This window comes from Cadophora gregata (assembly GCF_030347475.1).
Source record: "Cadophora gregata isolate MNR1 chromosome Unknown scaffold_12, whole genome shotgun sequence".
Taxonomy (NCBI): Eukaryota; Fungi; Ascomycota; class Leotiomycetes; order Helotiales; family Ploettnerulaceae; genus Cadophora; species Cadophora gregata.
In genome coordinates, this window is record NW_026695935.1 from 1,890,621 (window position 1) to 1,910,959 (window position 20,339).

The following is a 20,339-nucleotide window of genomic DNA, read 5'->3' on the forward strand; positions in this document are numbered from 1 at the left end:
GCGAAGTCAAGATGTGCAGTTGAGATATGGGAAGAAAGACACTGCCAAGATTCCGCGGCAGAAGAGGAAAAAAACATAAAATGGAGGTTATTGTGGTAGATTTAGGATGAGAAATTACATTTTTCCTGGCCTTCGGTTGCCGAGGACGTTCGAAGTGAGGCTTTAAGAGACTGGCAGATTGCTCCAACACATTGATAAAATGCTCATGGGTTGAATTTGAAACTTTGACATTCGTATCATTGTTGGAGTTCTCTCGAAACCATTTGTTGAATCCTTTTCGAGCGATAACGGCGCGGCGCAGGACGGCCTGAACAGACACTGGCACCTTCACCATAGGCTTCTGGTACGCAACAACAGTTTCAACTATCGGAACGATTTCTTGAATTGACAAGATGTACGTGGGTGGGATCTCAGATTCCGTTTCGGTGGTAATTTTGAGCAGCTTCGCTTCTTTCCGAGCCTTGCCCTAAAGTCTGCCATTGGTAGTCGGTTGCGGAACAGATCTCTGACTGACTTGTGAATATCCCCCACCTCGTACCTGTGAGGACAGCCAGGTCACGATTGTGTTTGTATCCTTCTTGTATTGCAGATAACAGCCGCTGAACGGGTTCGATGACATGACGGAGGTCATGTGAGGTCGCCGAACGAGAGAGCCGGAGGAGTGGATGTGTAGAGTAGATCTGTAACTATTGTAAAAGCTACTGCCAGGGATGCTGGTGTGAGTTGTACAAAGAAGAGTACTCGTGTACCGATGCTGATGGTATTGTGCAAGAATATTAGTGATGCTTCTCGAGATTTGAGGTCGCTATCTGTTGTTTTGTCATTGCATGACCTTTTTTGTAAGTGCCATAAGCGAAAGAGCCACTCCAAGACTACCTCAGCGATGTCGCATAAGATGGTCTTGAATGGGTCACATGATGATTGTTTATACATGCTGACTGTATTGATGCGTGAATTTGTTATTAATATCATCAAAATTCTTGTTGCGTATTTAGTGACTCAATGTGGAAGTAAACAAAAGGCACTGCATTTAAGCGAGGGTACAAAATCCGCCTAACGTATATACCTAACTAACGCTCGGTCCCCTCTTCACCCTACTGAGATTTAAGCCAAATTCAGCATACAAGTCATCATCAGCTACCAAGCTATCCCACGTGCTTCGTGTCTCTCACGATCGGAATTCAATCTATCTCCCCCGCCATTGACTTTACCGCAGATCCTGATCGCTGGTTTATCCATTTTAGGTGCAGCTTTGAATGATGTCAACTACAAGCACCTACTTAACAGAAATTTAATCATCCAGCTCTGTTTTGCTTGTAAGAAATATGAAGAACACGGGAAGGACCCTGTGAGCGAGAGAAGTCAAATTGGAAGGAGAATGCTAGGTGCGTGGATGTCGCATGTCGTTGCTTGCATCTGTTTCTGTGGCTTTTTGAGTCAACACGCCACACCAGTGGATAATTCTAGACATGACAGTGACTTTCTTATCTAGTCCATTAGACTCTCGTCTGAGGTAGATCTCCCTGTCAAACTATAGTCAAGTGTCCACCAAAAATCCAAGTAGTAAAATGAATGAGAGAAATCAAATATATAACAATGAATTGTATTAAAGCTATAGACAGCTTCTAAAAGACATAAAACTCTGATAACAAAGCAGATTACACCCACGAAAAGCACGTTGTGGCCTTGCTTGTTGACATTCAGCCACCCTAAACATTGTTGCCTCAAAATGCCAAGGCTCACAGTAACCGAGATCATTTCGAAAGCTTCCCGACGCGTCTACTTCATACAACACAACACCATTTGAGTGTTGCTATCGCCACCGCAGATCTCATTGTAGTGTAAGATGTTCGACCAGCTCAAAGCAACAGTTCGGTCGCGTCGCCATACAATGAAGCAGCCCCGTCGTCCCGAATCAGCCATGCCAAGGATGAGAAACGATGAGGAGGCCATGAGTAAACAAGAGAAGCTGGACGCGACAATGAGCGTATTTGCGAAGATACGTCGTACTGAGTCCTTGAAAGACGTCCTACACCCACCTATCACTCGAACCAAGCCACTGACTTTCACCAACTTGTTTGCTACTTCGAAGGAAGACACAATGATGCCGCCTGTTTCCGAAGGTTAGTACCCTCCTATCTCCCCTTCGAAGATTTGCTCTGACTCAAAGGAATAGAAACAACAGCTACTGGTAGCGTACCACCTTCCACTGCTTCAACATCTATCACCAATGCAAGCACCGCTGTTGAGATACCTGCGAATCCCCTCTCTGGCCTCGGTGGACCTTCAACAGTCAAGCGCAAGCCATGTCCCGTCACCACCTCCGGCGCTCTGAGTGCATTCAACAACGGCGAGCCGCCCAAGTTCGACCCTCACACCCCTCGCTTCAACCCTGGTATGCACCGTCTGGCCAAGTCTGTCCTGAAGCACCGCTATACCACAAAATTCACACTTGATTTCGAGCCTCCGAAGGGTGTCAGCCGTCATGAGTATGATTTTATCTGGGTTACGCCTGAGGAGTTGGAGAGGAAAGTCATGGAGGACATTGTTTGGGTTCGAGAGAGATATGCACAGGCTGGTAGGGATGAGCCAGACTGCAATGATATCATCTTCTGGTACACTGAGGAGGATATCTATTGAATAAGAGTCTTTCTTGTTCTGCGCGGACTGGGACTGGCGGACTTGATACAAATATGGGAAGCGGCTTGTGTGTTTGGTTCATAATGGTGTTTGTTTTCCCAATTTGACTTCCAGCTCAAATAAGGGTTTTGATTTGTATGAGTTTGGAGAATTGTAACGACTTTAGAAATGATTGATGACTTGACGAATGACAGAGGAATATGGGCACCATGAAGGGGGGCATAATGACTTGTTTGAGTATCAGATTCTCAGGTGGAGGATTGTTTTCATTCGGTCACCAGGACCGAGAATATATTGAGGCAGGCTTGCGTTTGTCCAACCAGCTTACCGTCCAGGCTCACAAAGTTTTATGTCTCGGCATATGGCATATGACGGGTAACTAACACCCTCTTGTTAAGCTTTTGGTCTTGCCGTGAAAGACATGACTGAGACTAAGAAAAACCCGCCGCCAAATTCCAAGACTAGATGATCTTGTTTGCCAGGTTTGAAGGGTACCTGCATGCTGTCCGTTTGAATGCCAAGGGGGGTACCCACCCCTACGTCGCCCTTCCATCACATTAAACGCCTAACTTCCGATCTCTCTTGACAGTTTCTCCTGCTTGTTACCTGCAAATCTCTGGTATGGCTCCAAGGAAACTCAAAATTCTTGTTAAGTAACAATTCCCAATACCAACCACCAAAAAAGTTACTCCGACACCGCTGCAACCAGGTCTACGAGCTAATCGAAAGAGCTGCCCATCATGGCACCCGACTTCAGTCGACCAGTCCGACTCAACAGAAACACTGTTGTGACGGAATTTGACCGATACTTCGGCAGCGAGGTCAAGCTCGAGAATTGGCAGCGTTTGTGCCATGATGTGGGAATCACGGATGTACCACAAAGCTTGAAGAAGTGCAAACTGGTAAGAGCTGTGCTTGCTTCCTTGGAAAAGTATAGGAGCAGGGGATACTGACCGGAAGCGCAGGCACTTCGCAGAGTTTGGGTCAACATTCACGATCTCATTATCGCGGTCCGCCAGAACAAAATTCCCCACCGCTTCCAAAGTCAACACGAATTGAGTGCCTACACGCTCAGAACTCGCAAGTTCTTCCCGAAAGAGAAGGCAAAGGAAGGGGGTCCTGTTAGACAACTGCTGGCTCACATTTTCTGAGGGGAAGAGGACTGGTGGAGATACAAACTTGTGTGGGCTGGTGCGGGGTTTATTCGCCTGGTTGGGCTGTTACTTCACTGTGGCAATTGGGTAGTCGAGCGGAATCGAAATATATGCATTGGAACGTTGGAAACTGCTAATCTTGTGTTATCGATCATAGTCCTTCTTCGACCTTGTGATCTTCCTCAGAGCTTGCGTGAAGCAATTGGCTTGGCACGTGATATCAGCAATATTCAATGACTATCAGTACTCAAAGTGAAAATTACCATACCTTTGGCGCTTCAACCCAATCATGATATCCTGCAATGTTGTTCAGCCACGAGTCTCCAGCATGAGTACCGATCATCGTCAAAGGAAACCCAAGATCGAATGGTGCTGCCCCTTCAATCTCATCCATCTCCTCCTTCGTCAATTCCAGACTCAGGGCCTCGATGTTGGCCTTCAGCTGCTCAGGTGTTCTCCCGCCAACGATTGGGAAGACGTAGGGGCTTTTGTGTCTGACATATGCGAGTGCAATGCTTGTCATAATGGTTCCCTTCTTTTCAGCCAGATGTTCGAGGACGGCACAGACTTTGAGAATGTTTTCGGACGGCTCTTCCAGTTTTCGCCCTTCCTTTGCTCGTCGCTGCTCGGCAGTTTTGAATTGGCCGCCACCGAGAGAACCCCAGGCTGCGATAGACATGCCTTCGCTGTTGCATGTGTCAGTGTCGTGCGATATCAAGTTATACAACAAGGGTGGTGGGTGAGGAGCAAAATATCCCAAGTCATCAAAGACTTACTGCATGGCCATCGGGATGATATCTCTTTCAAAGTCCCGTTGTGCTGCTGACCAATTGCCCTGATAGACAGAGAACTGTTGAAGCCCGTGGTCACGCGCATATTGATTGGCCTTAGCCACGACCCAAGCTGGTGTGTCGGATGCACCGATGTACAGTACCTTTCCAGCTCTGATCACGTTGTTGAGGGATTGCATGAGCTCTGGGATCGACGTGGTAAAGTCCCACCAATGGATGTACAGCTATTCAGGGTAAGCAGGTGCCACAAACAATTGTCGTACAAGACCTACCAAATCAATGTATGATGTCTGCAAGTTCTTTAAACTTCTTTCCAACGAGAGGTGAAGACTTTTGGCTCCGTTACCACTGGTATTGACAACGATCTCCTTATCACCGAAGCCCACACGCCCACAGGTTGTGTATTTTGTGGCGATCACCATCTCGTCTCGGACACCACGCTTTGCCATCCACTCACCGATTGCTCTTTCAGACTCCCCTTTCTGGTAGTTGTTGGCTCTAGACATTGTTAACAGTGGTCTATCAAGAAATAGTAGGGCACCTGCGTATCAATGAAGTTCCCTTCATTCTCGTAGAAGGTATCAAGCATAGCATTAGAGTCACAGATCCCAACAATATCGGCCCTCGGAATTCTTCAGTTCCACTTATTCCCAATGTGAAGAAAGGCTGCTCACCAAGACTCGCCCAAGTTCACTCCTCCGAGGCATAATGGACTGACTCTGACCGAAGCTGTTGGAGAAAGAAGCCGGTAGTACCCTAAAGCTGTCTTGGGAGGCGGAGGCCGTGCAAATGCTGACATTTTTGCTGACATTTTGATGATCTGTTCTTGAGAGGAAAGCGTTGAGTCGAGTTTGATTGTTGGCTTTTTCGTAGAGTGAAAGGATTGGGGAGCGGAGCGGCGTACTTATACCTTGTACTTTCATATGGGACACATTTGGGGTATACTCAAAAAGTAGATTGAGGGTGGAGTAAACATTCGAAGCGAATCTCGGCCGAAAATTGAAAACCCGTCGTATTAGTTAGGCTTTAAATCAAGAGGGGGCTCAAAAGAGCTCAGAGATGCAACCATCGAGGGACTTCCAGGTTCTCAAGCTCAGGCGTAGAGCCACAAGATACTCGTAAGTGGGTACAATACTTGTACTTGAAGCACAGTGGCAGGATCCCCAGGATCTCCAGGGTCGGACTTACTGTACAAGGTTGAAAAATTATCGGCGACAGCAAAGCAACAGCCAAGAATGAATGAACGGCATATGAAAAAAAAAAAGCCAATCATGAGACATAAAATCTGCCGCAGTCAGGACTTAAGGTTTTATATCCTATCCCCGGTGTGATAGCTCTGCACCAGAAGCGATGTGGGGTAGACATACCCCATTCCGCGTGGACCTCGGACTTTCTGTCCGCAGGGCCACATACTGGAACCCAATGGTCATAACAACATATTGCCATGAAACAAACTATAGCCAGATCAAAAACTGCGCAATGCGTGGATCAACGGCTCAAGTAGACTAGCTGGATCAATTGTGATAACATGCCATAAACTCAATGCCGGTGTCATATTGCCAAAGCTTATTGGAGGGGCTTCTGGCGCTGTGCATATACGGGATGATTGAGAGACCAATTGGTTAACATTGAAGAGGAAACTGGCAGATAAAATAATTCTTCTTTCCAACGAGCATTATGAGACGGTGATAGAAATAGCTCGACCCTCCGACACATGAACCGCAAGACGGAAACGAATATGTAGAGAATGTCAGAAGGAGAGATGCGGATATAAAGAATCATTCAGTCTGCTGCGACGTACATACACCCACTCTTACGATTACTTGGGCTTGCATATGATACCATGAGCTTTGTGGTAGAATATCCTCGAGCTGGAACTTGAAAGCAGCTTGGAGTGTTGTCTTTGGCTCTTGGTCATGCAAACGCGTAAGTCTGCCATTCATATCATAATTTCAATGATACAGATATATTCCTTCTTAAGAGACTTGCCGTGGCAGCCTTCCCAAGCTGAAGTTTGAAGTGTGAAGAGGGGAGGGATTTCTTGGGGAAATCACAAATGGATGCATGAGGATATACGAGTATCGTGAATCGGTCGGAACTGCGTGCTCGCATGTAGCTGGTTCTGCGCTCAAGGATGTAGTAGCGTTTTCTCTACGCACTCACTCCTTATGGCTTGTAATTGTTGTACTGCGCATCTCTGAAAGGAGACGGTACCGTACCTTACAGGAGAGAGCAGGTTCCGACCCACAGGTGCACTTTCCTGAAATAACGACCTCTCAACTGCCAAGAATTTCTTATCACTATCAGTTAACTGTCAATTGACAGTTACTAGAATTTTGTAACAGTGATATGATTGTTATTCTAGGAAAGTGCCCCTCTCACGGTGGGTCGGAACCTGCTTTTTCCTTTAAGGTAAGTTTGGCGTCAGGACTTGAAAATTGGTATATATCACGTGATCGTTGAGCAAGGCTCGACGAGGCTGGGCGCTAAGGAATCCTTGTCGAAAATATTTGGCGAACTTTCGAAAAAGTTGCTTCAAGTTCCCAATCATCAACAGCATCCACTCTCCACAAAATGCCTCGACAGCGGTCAAAGAAGCTGAGTGCCAGTCGCGTGGTAGAACCAAAGTCTACTGCGGCAGAAGATCAGGTTTCGGACGAGTCCGAAAGCGAAAATTCGAACGACGAAAGTGACAATGAGAGCTTAATATCCGTGGAGAAAGATGAAGAGGAGGAGGAATTGGACAGACTAGTATTTGGCGATGGCGCAGGATTCAAAGCAATGCTTGGGCAGGGCATGGATGTAGACTCGGGACATAAAGGGGGACACAGCGGAGTGGAGGAAGAAGGTTCAGAGGCGGGGTTGGAGCACGTTGATGATGCTGATGTATGCTCCTACATACGATTGAAAGTCATTCCATGCTAATGAGGTTGAAGCTTTTCTTTTTGGACTCTGGACCATCCGGTGATTCGAATGCTATGGTCTTGCATCAAGCTTTGAAGGAGCAAGCCAGCGATGCGCCGGCTTGGGAGGACAGTGACGATGATCGGTTGACAGTATCTCTTGCTGGAAACTCTAGGCTTCGGAAACTTCGAATAAATGAGGACGAGGACTTAATAAGCGGTGGAGAATACTCGAAGAGGTTACGAATGCATTTTGAACGTCTAAACAACGTACCAGAATGGGCGCAAACTTCACAAAGACCAGCGAAACGTCGACGCAGATCATCAGCAGGATCTGATTCCTCAATATCTTCGAATGGCATGGACATAGACGAGGAAGACCTTTCCACTCTCCCACTGGCACGTCTTCTACAAAACGCTGGCTCTTTAACGAGAACTCCAGTAAGCTCCGCGAAACGTACGAAGCTGCGGCCCGAGGTTCTTGATATCCAACAAACACGATCATTACCCAATGTTCAGTCGTCCGCTATATCTTCCCTCTCTTTTCACCCCGAATATCCCATTCTCCTGTCATCTGGAGCAGAATCAACACTATACATTCACCACATCGATCCAACGGCACATCCGACTCCCAACCCATTACTCACAGCTATCAAAGTCGGTCATACCCCTCTTTACACGTCTGCGTTCCTGCATCCTGCAGGAGAGAAAATATTCTTCTCAGGACGTCGTCGTTATTTTCACGTTTGGGATCTCCCTTCAGGAACAATTGAAGCTGTCACACAAGTGTATGGACAGAAAGATGAACAGAGAACTATGGAGAGATTCAAGCTCAGTCCTTGCGGACGCTATATGGCACTTGTGGGGTCTTCCAAAAAGGGAGGTGGAATTATAAACATCTTGGACGCGGGCACTACCCAATGGGTGGCTTCAGTACGGATAGAGGGAGCCAATGGAGTTGCTGATTTTGCATGGTGGAGTGATGGAGAAGGATTAACTGCCATTGGCAAGGGAGGCGAGGTAGCCGAATGGAGCGTGGCATCACGCTCATATGTAGCACGCTGGATCGATGACGGCCATGCCCCTACAGTCCTAACTATGGGTGGCTCCAATGGGCCAAAGTCCCTGGGTGGAGATCGCTGGGTAGTGATCGGATCACAGAGTGGTATTGTGAACATATACGATCGAAGAACATTTCTCTCGGACAAGAACGAAATCGCGGTACCAGAGAGACCGCAGCCGAAGAAGTCCTTCGATCAATTCACGACACCCACGAGCCATCTGGAGATCAGCCCTGATGGCCAACTATTGGCATTTAGTAGCAACGGCAAGAAGGATGCGCTGCGCTTGGTACATCTACCTAGCTGTACGGTATACAGGAATTGGCCGACGGACAAGACACCTTTAGGACGAGTCACGGCTGTGGCGTTTGGAAGGCAGAGTGATATGATAGCTGTGGGGAACAAGTCAGGAAAGGTACGGATGTGGGAGATTAGGCATTGATTACGAATAACGATGTTGTCTTCCAATTTTCCAGCTCTGCTGCTACGTTTCCATCTGCATGTCGCAATTGGTTTTGGCAAGTATCCCGCGTATATTTGACATCTATAGTCTTGACCTAGCAGAACCGGAATTTCCGACGACGAACCATCTTTCTCTTCATTCTGTCCGCCATCTTGACATCTCACCAAATTGTTCCGCAAGAATTCAAATTCTGGGGTTTTTCAAATGTGACTTTCGGCGGTGCTCAATATCAATCGATATATATGAACTAAGGGTACAGCCCTTGATCCAGTTACTTGCTAATATCAGAAAACAATGCCCATCTCTGATCCTTGCTCACCAGTTGACACCCAGCGTTCGGTCAACACCGAGGTTTCAACTGGAAACCAATCAAGATCCTAGGATCCAGAAGCAATGGTATCTTCGCACATTGTGAGAATACCACGGTGACGCCAGAAATGCGCCCCCAGTACCCAACGAGCCATCAAGCAGCACCTCAATACCCATCTTTCACACCTCCTCGCAGAGCCCATCATCCCGGCCCTTGGGGTCCAAATGTTATTTCTCAAAATTCTTACTTTCAAGCCGGAACTATTCTACTACAGAACTCTTCCCCAATCTTGTTTCGGCAATCGCGAGGAGACAGAAGCGCGTGACAATAGGGCTCAGGTGAGTGCAATTAGTCGCGAAGAGCAAAGTTCTAATTTCGAGTACAAGCAAAATGATTGGATGTCGTTCACCGCGCGATAACACTCTCTTGCCTGGAATCTTGACCGAGGAACTCTGGCAGGGCGATCGTGAACCAATCAACCTCTTTTTGAATCAGTGACTGAGTGTGCCAGCCATGCATACCATTGCATGCATGGAACTCATGCGACGTGTCAGCGACGCGACATGGCTCACTGTTGCACAAGGCTCTTACCTGCCTGCATTTACTCACCTTATCCTCATCGCTCCTCCTCCCAACTTCCCCAATATTCATATATACAGAATGGCAGCCAGCATAAAATCCTCGACGAGAGCTCCTCCTGTCAGGAAAGAGATGGCTCGACTTTCGGGCAAGATGGAATGGCTTGATGATCGGTGGTGGCGAGAGTTCCTGGTAAGTTAAGGAGCAGTAGCCTCCCTCACACATACCATTTTTGTTTCTTTCGGCCAGTGTCGTGCCTAATTACTGTTAATGGAGACTGCGCGTCGAAAGTTCTTATCAGAGAAAGCAATACCTGCAAAACCGTCTGTAGCACAAAGAATTGAGGTGGAAGCAAATCTGAAGGATTGGGTGAATAGTTCGACGGCGTGGTGGGGTGGACCTGATAGCTGCTGGGCGGAGGATGGATCTATTATTGAGTGGCATCTTGGCCAGTACATCCGAGCGAGAAAGGACAGAGATTCAGGTAAGTATCGATTCGACTCGGTGTCTGCTACCGAATGGAATGTTAAGTAGCAATCGATGAGCAGATCCTCAACCAGAGGAAAGTGCCCAGCCTCCTCACACGGGGAGCCAGATAGATGAGGGCCCCATACCATTTGATCCAGTCAGGAATGTTTAATAAATGCGCTATGTGCAATTGTCAGTGCATGTCATGGAAAGAAAGAAAGAAAGAAACTATGAGCAGAGTCAACATGCCATTCGTGTTCCGCTGCTGAAGTCTTCTTGCAGCTTTTTACTGTATAATACTCAGTTTTCCACGAGTCTAAAATTAGGCGAATGGAAAGTAACAGATATGTACTCGGTTGTTCCAATCGAATCAAGTCGACCTCATTGTAGGATAATCAAGATTTTAGGACCTAGAAGGACGACAGTCGTAAGATTGACTGTACTCGCCTAAAAGTCAACAACGGCCGAGTCTCCACTCTTATCTCCAAGCGTGGTATGAAGATTTAGTAACTGATGCGGATGCGCTATTTGCTCCCTGTTTACCTTGTTCGTATATCAAACTTCGTCATGCCATTTGAAGGTTTCGCAGTTAGTGGTTCGTTATCTGCGATCCAGTCTTCTTGATGGACTATCTATCCACTACTGTTTACCATCAGAACAGCACCTGGGCCCTAAATATCCCCCACCACCAGAACTAGACCTCTCACAATACGCAACACCATGAAAATATTATATCCAAAAAAAAAGAGATATGAAAAAAGGGTACTTACAGCAGCTCTCTCCAACAGACAGACAAGGAACAAGCGGATAATCTGAAAGTGGCTCTTCTTTTGCGATCTTTAGTTTTCACCAAGCGCTATCCCATCGACACTTTCCAAAATATCATGGGCTGCTGAACATGGGTGGATGGTTAGGCAGATCAACGAATCAAGTAATCCACCACTGTCTCGCTCGCCCCCAAAGATCTAGCTTGCTTGCTCACTCACTCATGAAAGTCTATCAGTCTATTCAAGCTAGAAGAAGAACTCACAAGGAAGCGTAACTAACTTATCGTAGAAACTATTACAGTGAGTGTTTCCGTCCGAATAGCTAGCTTACTTAGCTATTAATCAGATCTCTAATAATCCAACTTTCCATCCTTTCTTCGCCTTACCTGCTAATACAACCAGCATACAGACCCCAGAACATGGTAGGTAGGTAGGTAGGTAGGTAGGTAGGTAGGTAGGTAGGTATACGTAATATAACATAGATACTTCTCAACTCGAGTCCTGTTCTCCTTTCCTTTCCATCCAATCCAAATTGCAATACTCAAACACCACGCTCACGCTCGCCCAAGATCCAAGATCCAAGAAGACAGACATTTTGGTACATCCTGCGCGGAAATGCGAAAGTAAGGAATCCAACACCAATACCAAAATTCAATCAAATCGATCAAATAGCCCACAAAAACTCCCTCTACCTCTATCCCATCCCTTCCCATCCCAAACCCCTTTCGCCTCTCCCCATATCCGGGGGCAAAAAAAAAAAAATGCCAACCTTCCTTCTCTCCATAATCCTACACTCCCCTCACCCCCACTTCCCCCTCCCTCCTCCCTCACCTGCACCCTTCACACTCATCCTCTACACCCTACCTTAAGAAACAACCTCAAGGCCACAAGCTCCCCCTCACCCTCCTCCCCTCCCCTACCGGCCCAAAAACAACACTCAGCGCATCCCTAAAGCTCGCCTCCCCTTCCTTCGCGGCGCCATCGCTCTCTATTTTCGCCGGCGGGCCCGCCGCGTTCTTCTCCGCTTCGAGGCGGTTCTCGAGATCGGTTTCGGTGGCGGAGAGGGTCGCTGGGTTTTCGGGGGTGAATCCGGGGTGTTCGGTGGGTGGGGCGGATGTGTTGGGGGTTGTGGGTGGTTCGGGTTCGGGTTCGGGTTCGGGTTCGGTTTCTGCTGCTGGCTGAGGCTCAGAGGCTGCTGGATCTGTGGGTGGAGAGTCTGGTGATGGGGAGGCATCAGAGGATGGAGGAGAGTCCGGCTCAGTAGGTGTTTCTGGATCAGCTGCTTCTTCTGGTTTTGGCGGCGCGTTCTCTGATTCCACATCCTGTCTGCCCACCAGTCCCCCTTCGATACCATCAAACGCTCTACCAGTGATTCCCCTCTTCACTGGCGGCGCAGAGTTGTTAACTCCCTCCCCCCTCTCCGCAATACTCGTCCACCCCTTCGCACCACTCGCAACAACATGCCTCCTCATCGCCACATTCCAACTAAAACTACTCTCCCACATCCCGCCAAACAAACTACTCCTCAGCAACACCTCAAAATCAACAAGCAGCTGCTGATCCCAGCTCAGACCCTGCAACAACTTCCACTCCTCCTCAAATCCCTTCAACGGTGTATACACCGACGGGCTCTCCGGGGAAGATACAGAAGCAAGTAAACTCTCTTTGGTCTCCACCGACATCAGCGCATTAGCCGCCGTGTTCCTAAACGCCTCTACATCCTGCTCCGTCGTAGACGTAAGGTATATCAGTGCGAGATTCGCCTTCCTCGCGTGGGCGATATAATTATGTTCCTGCACACCATACGCCGTCCACCCCGCCGCCACAGCATCCTGCCCCGTCCGCAAATGCGCACCGTAGAACTTCCCCTGGATAACATCCCGTCTCGGCTGCAACCCCAATTTATATTTCGTATTAAGTGCGTACACCGTCGTGGCAGCTATACGTCTTACGTCTGGTCTGAAGCGTAGGATCCGCCCGAACTGCGCGACGAGGTGCGGGTCGTCGTAGGTGAGTGGGAACTGCATGAGTGGTGCGGCGAGGGAGACTAGGATGGGTTTTGTGGCTGAAGGGGGAACGGGGTGCGTGATGTTCAGGAAGGAGTGGAAGTCTTGGGACCAGTTTCCGGGGGCGCCGAGGATGAAGCCGCCGATTAGAGAGATGGTGATGCTGGTTGGGACGAGGGGGACGGGGATTGCAGTGGAGGGGAGGTCGAAGAGGTCGTTTTGGTGGGCGATGAGTTGGATGCGCGGGCAGGTTTGGTGGAGGGTGGTGGTGAAGTGGTCGAGGTCGAAATAATGCGTGAAGGGGACATTCGTGCCGTCTGGAGAGGCGGTGGTTCGTAGGAGGATTTCAGGGACGATGAAGCCCGTCGCTATAAGTATTGCTTGTTAGAGATATCTCTGATTTAGTCGTTAGAGGGGAACAAACCTCCAGCTTCAATGGCATAGCGCACACAATTCAAGAACACATTCCGCACATTCCCAATCCCTCCCTCCGGCGCCTCACATTTGAAAATCAACCCCGGCGTCCAATGCCTCGTCCTGCACAGCTCGACCAGCGTGCCATTATTAAAAGGCCCATCTATCTCATTCTCATCCGCCAGAAGACTCTCCACAAACAGCCCCTTCTTGCCCTTCACAGCAGTCTGGTATATAGCCCTGTACCCCCGATGCGTGATATCTGCCGATCCGGAGAAGAGGTAGAAGGCCGTTATGGCGATGGAGAGAAACGCAATGCTCAGCTTGATGGCTGTGCTGGCTTGGGTGGAGAGGGGGGGCATCGTGGTGGAGTGTTACGGGCTTGATGCTGGATTCTTGATGCTTGGTAGGTAGAGACTGTGGATGGATAGGTGGATAGATGAGTGTTTGGTGAGAAGATGATGAGTGAGTGAGTGACTGGAAGACTACATTCCCAAGAGGGGTGTCATCCCTTGCTGAGGTCTCGTTTTTGAAGACATTCTAGAACGCATGCGGACTATCGAATTCGTGGTCGGGGCAAGTGTTTGTGGCGTGGAACTTGTTCAAATCGGGAGCTGGAGTGACCCCTGATTTAAGCCTTGTCAGCCGTGAGCTAAGCGGAATGGGGACCGCATTGGTCTTCACAGTATTTCTGAGAAAGTTTCTGGCTTCGGAATACTTTATTTTTCATACATTCTCTAGCAATTAACTATGACATAATCAACTCAGACAGGGATATTATAGTTCCAAGAAAGTTCCAGCTGCTCGGTACCATCAAGATCACCGGCCGCGCATCACCAGATAGATCCCCGGATCTGTATCGGCAGCCCCCGTGAACAGTCACCTGCAGTAGCCGAAGTCAACAAAAGGATTGGATGCCCACTCTAGCAAATGGAAGACCCATCCAAAAGTCCCCATTATTACACCCAAGTACTCAGATGTATGTCCTTATGTTGTTCTCTCTGCCTTCCTTCGATATCCGCACCCATCCTCATTGATTTTTGCTCAACAGCCAACCAAGCCTTCCCCCAACCTCACTTTCTACGTAAATGTCAACACCCTGCTTGCTGCAATGCAGCCAGTCACACGATCGAGCGTTCACGAATGCTCTCTGTTCTACAGGTTAAACCACCCATACCTCGTAGTTTGAAATGTCATTTGCAACCAACAGTAGCCAGAAGAGCGTTCGCGAACCAGTTAGGTATGTTGCATATCGCCGCGATGAGAGGGAAAAACATGTAAGTGGAATCAAAGTCCATTCGTCCATCATCATAATCAACAGCGCACGTCATGTGTTCATGTCGCGACTGGAAATACCATCCATCTATATACAAACACCGACCCAAACACTTTTTCCCATTCTCTTCTCGTCTGCCTGCCTCTCCAGTCCAGCCCAGCCATTCCATTCCATTATGCACATCTCCCATCTCCCCCTCAAAAGCACAAAATATATGTACGCCTGATTTCCCCTCGTACCCAGCCGGCCAGAACCCAAAATCGTCAAAGTCATCAAAATCGTCATAAGCTCGACCCCATCCACCGCGCGCGCCCTAAGCAGGCTAGTACAGTCCACTCCACTGAACAATCCCATGCATGCACTTGAAGAAGAATTGGAGGGAAAACAGATCAATCCAATCCAACGCAAGCTTCGTCGTGGTCAAACAAGCAAGCAAGCAACCAATCGACCGGTCCATCCCATGCAGTCGTTACAATTCATCAGTGCCTTCCTTCTAGTGGCAACCACTCAGCCCTATGCCCGGTCAACTTCGCCCAGTCCATGCATCGATAGTATTCCTCCGAGATAGCAGGCAACGAAGCCAGATAGGGGAGAGGCAATTTGTCGTGCGTCGATCGGACGACTGGTGCCATCTCGGTATCCAAGTCGATCCAAGGCATGCCGGCCAGGCAGACAGGAAAGTCCAGACCTGAAAAGAGAACCGTAGTCGAATGAAGAAGAAACAAGAATTAAAACTTTGTAGAAGAATCCATCCAGTCATGCAGAACAAATCTCATGCAATGCAATGTAAACCACCACCCCAGGTGGAAGAAAGGCATAACAAGTAACAAGGCAGATACAAGTCGTCCAAACTCAACCCAACTCGTCCCAAAGTCCGAGTGAAGTCTAATCAAGCCAAGTCACACCCATCATCGCCTCAAGCAACCCCTAGAATCGAAGGAGAAATTCCAAAATCCCAGTCTCAACGCCATCATCCTTCCAGCCAGCCAGTCCTGTTCATCCCAGCCCGACTGTTATGTCCATCCGTCCGTCCATCATGTCGTATGTAGTCGTAAAGTAATCGTTATCATCATCAAGCAACCAACCCCAAAACCAAACCGTGAAACCCAACCCGACGAGAAGAAATAACCCTAGCAGAAAAACAGAAGACCCCATGAGATGCAAAATGCAGATGCGAGGCAAGGCAACAAGGTATTAAAGAAGAAGTGGAGAAGAATATTTTTTGGTTCGTAATCTGAACAATCAAAATGCGTAAACAACTCCGTCATATGCTTGCTTTTGACAGATCGTGCCGTGTTGTGTATTTGTCCGATTTCGATTCGTCTATTGTTGCTTCGCAGCTGCCTCTCGCTCTCGGATTTGCCTGAGCTTGGAATCGAGGTTTTGAAGTCGGCTTTGGAGACTGATGGGTCCGTCACCAAAATCAAATGATTCGATTGAGCGTCGTGTTTGATGCGTTTGGTGGACCGTAGCAAAAGCGGATCGGCGAACTGTTGCGGATCCATCCTGGAACAAGCGTCGGGGAAATGTATTGCTTGGACCAGATTCCGAGAAAGGAGAGCCGAGACGGTCACGAGGAGGTTCGAAGGTAGCAGAGGGAAGAAGTCTAGGTGTCTCGGTTGGAGGGACAATCGTTTGCGGTGGTACCGCTGTCTTGGGGCCATCATCCACAGGGGAGAATTGAAAGAGACCGGGCACACGATGTCTCAGAGCTTCATCACCAAGTGAGAATCCACGACTGCGAACTCGCCGCTGGTTCAAAGGCGTACCGAACAGTTGCTCATTGAGAATACTTGGTCGAACGATTGCGCCACTTGGACTGAGCTCTTCCTCTAGATCATGCTGAGCTCGACGTTTCTGTGTGCCATTCAATGAGTGAGGTTTGTGCAGTCGTAGCGGTGACCTGAGTAGTTTATCCGACTGTGTCCTAGGTGGAGAAGGTCGCGGTTCGAATGGATCCAAAGCCTTTGATGAAGAGGGACCATATGTTCGTGCCACGAATGGTGATCCAAGTCGCCGACCTTTTGATTCGGTCAGACTAAGGCCCATACCACGTGAGTCACCGAAGCTCAGTGGCTTGAATTCTTCGAGACCCGGGAAAGCTGAGGGGCCTGGTATATCGGGACTATCAGCAGATAGTTGGGCGAGAGGTCCATCGGGTTGCATAGAAACAGCTGTACTGGTCGTAAGGGACAAGGCGATATCCTTGGTGTTAAAAGCAGAAGATCGTGGGGGTTCGGGAGTTCGTAGTCGGAATTGAAGCTTGGTGAACGGCGTAGGACTACGTGATTGCCAATGACGATGGCGAGTGACAGAAGTATTGTCTTTCTTCCTGCACATCTCACGGAGATGGTTCCGTGTTGCACCGCCACTATGTGGCCACTGTGCGTAGGAAACTTTGGGATACTCAGCAGTTGGAGTGTTGCTGCCACTTTTCTCAGCCACGCTTGTGGAGTTCAAGGTTGAACCTAATCTTGTGGATCGGCGAACAGGTGATGATACTTTTTGGCCCTTCCAGCTTCGCTTAGCTTCACGGGCAACTCTATAGCAGACTCCTTCTGGCGGAACAGAACTGGCGCCAATGCGGAACGGGGTTACTGTAGGATCTTGAAGGTACATGATGTAGGTAGACCATAGGTGAGCACTTTGAGCCTTGGTCCATGGTGCGTCCTTTCGGGTCTTAGATCGAAGTTTGCTGTTCAAAGGTTGAAAGACATCAGCTTGGAGAAGAAATGCCTTGCCTTTGCCTTTAGAGAGAACCGGAAGATGAAATGGATCGGCGATATCAGATTCTGGGCTGGTACAGCTTCCATCATCCGACGGGCGAGATATTCGGCTACCACTGTAAAAGGAGTCGCCTGAGAAGTCAGATCCGTCTGAATGTGATGAGCCAGGTCTGGTAAAGTAATCCTCAGCTGGAGATGGCGAACCCATGGTCCAGTCTGGTCGCTGGACAGGTAGATCGATGGAGAGTGTAGGCATTGGTGTTTTCGGAGGTGAGATAGCTCGGTGATCGAATGTGAGGGGAGCAAGGAGACCGGTGTTGACAGACAAATCTTCTCTATCGGGCATATCCAGATCCTCCGCTTGTTCTTGTGCGAGTTCAATTGTGGGCACTGGTACATCAGCAGCAGCTACTGATGCAAGAAATTGTTGTGTAGGTGCTTGTAAGCTTGAAGCATTTCGTCTTCGGACTTTCAGGCGTTGTCGTGGAGGGGATGGTTGACGAGGTTCTGTGGAAGCAGGTTCAGGTGTGCAAGGCTCCTCATATCTAAATCCCCTCGGCAAAGTACGCGATCCGTTTGAGTGATTATAAAACATCTTGTTGTTTGCTGTGGAATGTAGGAGGGGGCCGCGTGGTGTTGTGGAATGCAAGGGGCCGACTGAGACCGGCGGTTACAGAAGCCAAGTGCAAACGGTGATGCGATTACAGAATATCAAGTACAGCAAAATCTGTTTGAATTGAGAAGCGATCGAGAAGAGGAAGAGGTTAAATGGTAAGCGACGTTCGTGGTCGATAGAAAGAGATCAATCGATCTTGCGGCTGGCGCGCAAACCAAACCACAAAGCCGAACTGCAACGACCCAAGCTCTTGGGTCCAGTTATTGGCGAAGTTTTCTGGAATGCACTCAAGGGTTCCACATCTGCATCTGCGATTGTGTTTGTTGTACGAGCAACGGTAAATCGAGGTGGCTGGAGTTAGGTTGAGGTGAGGTCGAGCAACGATTGCGACGGCGGTTCGCGACAGCAATTAAGGCGCGCGAGTTGTCCGCCGAAGGATGCGATTGAAGCGTAGGGACAGTCCAGACGTGCGCGACGAGTTCTAGGAGTGGATAGAGGACGGTGAGATTGAATGCGCCGAGGAATCTTCGGAGGTGTTTTGTGTCGTGGTGTTGAAGAGTCCAAACTAGTTCCCTCCCGCCTAAAGATCCGACCCGGGGTGTGCTTTGCTGCTGAGGAATGGATGGTCGGATGGCGTTTGCTCAACGGTGAAGAAGGCGAAGGAAGAAGTCGAAGGTAAGATAGGGTGAGGTCGGGTATGAATAAAGAGCGTAGGTAGTGGTAAGCCACAAGAGGAAGAGGACGAGGACCAGTGAACGAACGACGAGGGTGGTCGAGTGCGGTGGTGCAGTGCGTGGAGAGAAGGTAAGAGGAGAGGTGAAGGTGAAGGTGAGGAAGTGGGCGAGCGACTGGACCACTGGTGGTGGATAGTTGGGGGATTGGGGGGGAGTGGAATCAGGGCAAGCCCAGCGTGTGCAGCGCAGAAGTGGATTGGCCCAGGCGAAGATCTGACCAAGGACAGGGGTACGCGGAAGGGCAACCCAGCGAATCAGAGTAAACTTGATCGCGAAACACGCCGTCTGAATTGGGCGATTTGGGGAGATACAGCCAATAGCACTAATTCAGTGTCCAGCAGGTAGTACTTATATTTCAGCGTGGGGCGGATGTGGTGTGGATGCGATGCGCTGTGATGGATTCGAGGATTGGGTTGCTGTGTGCGCGTGGGATATGAGGAGGTGGGTTCCCGTGGACAGTGGATGGGTGGATTGAAGGATAGATGCCCTAGGTGGATATCCAGATGTCCAGTGGGATGGATACAGGCCGGACAAAGGCTCCTCTTTCTATTCTGGCCTGCGTGCAGCTGGATGCAAATGGATGCCACTGCAGCGTGCCTGGGTGGATATCCGTGTGATACAGCCAGGTTGAGTGCAGTGTGCAGGACAGCGAAAAGCTGTTGGGTTGGAGAGAGGGAGACAGAGTAGATGAAGAGAAGATGAAGTCAAGCTGGACAAGACAGGTAGAAGAAGATCCCATTGGGCCCTTTGGGCACTCGTCCAACCACTGAAGAAGTCGCAAAAGTTGGCAAAGTCCAAGATGATCCAGATTAGGGACTCAGTCCCTGGTGACACAATGTCTTCAATTGAGGACCTGCAATCGGCTGGAACGGGCCTTGTACATCCACTCTGGTACCGAAAGGATAGATAGATACGAATAAATGTCCGTGGATAAGGAATCCATCGAGTTGTGGAGTGGAGTTGATAGTTTCTTGTGATAGTTTTCTCCAGGTCTTGAGTTGGATTTGATTTTGATCTCCCTTGTGATCGGACGAGGGGAGAGCACGACCAGCAGAGCACGTCCAGCGTGGCAGGGCAGGGTAGGGCAGGGCAGGATAGGGATCAAGGAGTCGAATAAAACTTTGCGCAATCCAAGTCAATTCAACTCAGTCCGTGGGTGCAGGCGGTAACGCTTCACGAGCGTAGAGTTCAAAGCAATAGTTCGTCTCCTCCTCGAGCTTGGTACCTTGTGAGCTTGTGCTCTGTTGTTCGGTTTTTGCCCGTGCAGTCCAGACTTGCTCGGCGCAGCGCAGGTAAGGTTAAGGGAGGTGGATCCTGCTCAAGGTATCCTCTCCCGACGGTGACTGGACCTGAACCTGAACCTTGGAAGATCGTGAGTCCAGAGTTCCAGAGTAGTCAAGACGAATAATGAAGCCCGAGTGGATAACGCAC

The 20,339-nt window shown here is 49.0% G+C and overlaps 7 protein-coding genes across 9 annotated transcripts; 4 read left to right on the forward strand and 3 right to left on the reverse strand.

The window, feature by feature from the left end:
• Positions 1-1,921: 1,921 nt before the first annotated feature.
• Positions 1,922-2,640, forward strand: ONS95_003414 (uncharacterized protein; the record flags this gene model as incomplete). Its single annotated transcript, XM_058496723.1, has 2 exons — positions 1,922-2,123; positions 2,177-2,640. The coding sequence occupies 2 exons, from the start codon at positions 1,922-1,924 to the stop codon at positions 2,638-2,640; spliced, it is 666 nt and encodes a 221-aa protein (XP_058353975.1).
• Positions 2,641-3,380: 740 nt separating this feature from the next.
• ONS95_003415 (uncharacterized protein) lies at positions 3,381-3,791 on the forward strand (the record flags this gene model as incomplete). The annotated part of the gene is made up of 2 exons (XM_058496724.1): positions 3,381-3,542; positions 3,606-3,791. The coding sequence occupies 2 exons, from the start codon at positions 3,381-3,383 to the stop codon at positions 3,789-3,791; spliced, it is 348 nt and encodes a 115-aa protein (XP_058353976.1).
• Positions 3,792-3,871: 80 nt separating this feature from the next.
• Positions 3,872-5,875, reverse strand: ONS95_003416 (uncharacterized protein). Of its 3 annotated transcripts, XM_058496725.1 has the most exons (7): positions 5,490-5,875; positions 5,260-5,405; positions 5,131-5,208; positions 4,858-5,083; positions 4,571-4,809; positions 4,063-4,480; positions 3,872-4,000 (listed from the first exon to the last, which is right to left on the reverse strand). In XM_058496725.1, exons 2-7 carry the CDS (start codon positions 5,394-5,396, stop codon positions 3,977-3,979), a joined length of 1,122 nt encoding a protein of 373 aa, XP_058353977.1. In that variant the 5' UTR covers positions 5,397-5,405; positions 5,490-5,875; the 3' UTR covers positions 3,872-3,976. The 3 variants fall into 3 exon arrangements, with proteins under 3 accessions (XP_058353977.1, XP_058353979.1, XP_058353978.1); XM_058496727.1 differs by lacking the exon at positions 5,131-5,208 and having other exon boundaries at positions 5,260-5,875; XM_058496726.1 differs by having other exon boundaries at positions 3,872-4,480; positions 5,260-5,875.
• A 1,150-nt stretch (positions 5,876-7,025) lies between these two features.
• On the forward strand, positions 7,026-9,264 carry ONS95_003417 (uncharacterized protein). Its single transcript, XM_058496728.1, has one exon. It carries the CDS (start codon positions 7,474-7,476, stop codon positions 8,989-8,991), a length of 1,518 nt encoding a protein of 505 aa, XP_058353980.1. The 5' UTR covers positions 7,026-7,473; the 3' UTR covers positions 8,992-9,264.
• Positions 9,265-9,543: 279 nt separating this feature from the next.
• Positions 9,544-10,940, forward strand: ONS95_003418 (uncharacterized protein). The gene is made up of 3 exons (XM_058496729.1): positions 9,544-9,660; positions 9,709-10,093; positions 10,178-10,940. Exons 2-3 carry the CDS (start codon positions 9,836-9,838, stop codon positions 10,433-10,435), a joined length of 516 nt encoding a protein of 171 aa, XP_058353981.1. The 5' UTR covers positions 9,544-9,660; positions 9,709-9,835; the 3' UTR covers positions 10,436-10,940.
• Positions 10,941-12,014: 1,074 nt separating this feature from the next.
• Positions 12,015-14,250, reverse strand: ONS95_003419 (uncharacterized protein; the record flags this gene model as incomplete). The annotated part of the gene is made up of 2 exons (XM_058496730.1): positions 13,567-14,250; positions 12,015-13,510 (listed from the first exon to the last, which is right to left on the reverse strand). Exons 1-2 carry the CDS (start codon positions 13,916-13,918, stop codon positions 12,015-12,017), a joined length of 1,848 nt encoding a protein of 615 aa, XP_058353982.1. The 5' UTR covers positions 13,919-14,250.
• Positions 14,251-16,155: 1,905 nt separating this feature from the next.
• ONS95_003420 (uncharacterized protein) lies at positions 16,156-18,153 on the reverse strand (the record flags this gene model as incomplete). Its single annotated transcript, XM_058496731.1, has 1 exon — positions 16,156-18,153. One exon carries the CDS (start codon positions 18,151-18,153, stop codon positions 16,156-16,158), a length of 1,998 nt encoding a protein of 665 aa, XP_058353983.1.
• Positions 18,154-20,339: the final 2,186 nt, after the last annotated feature.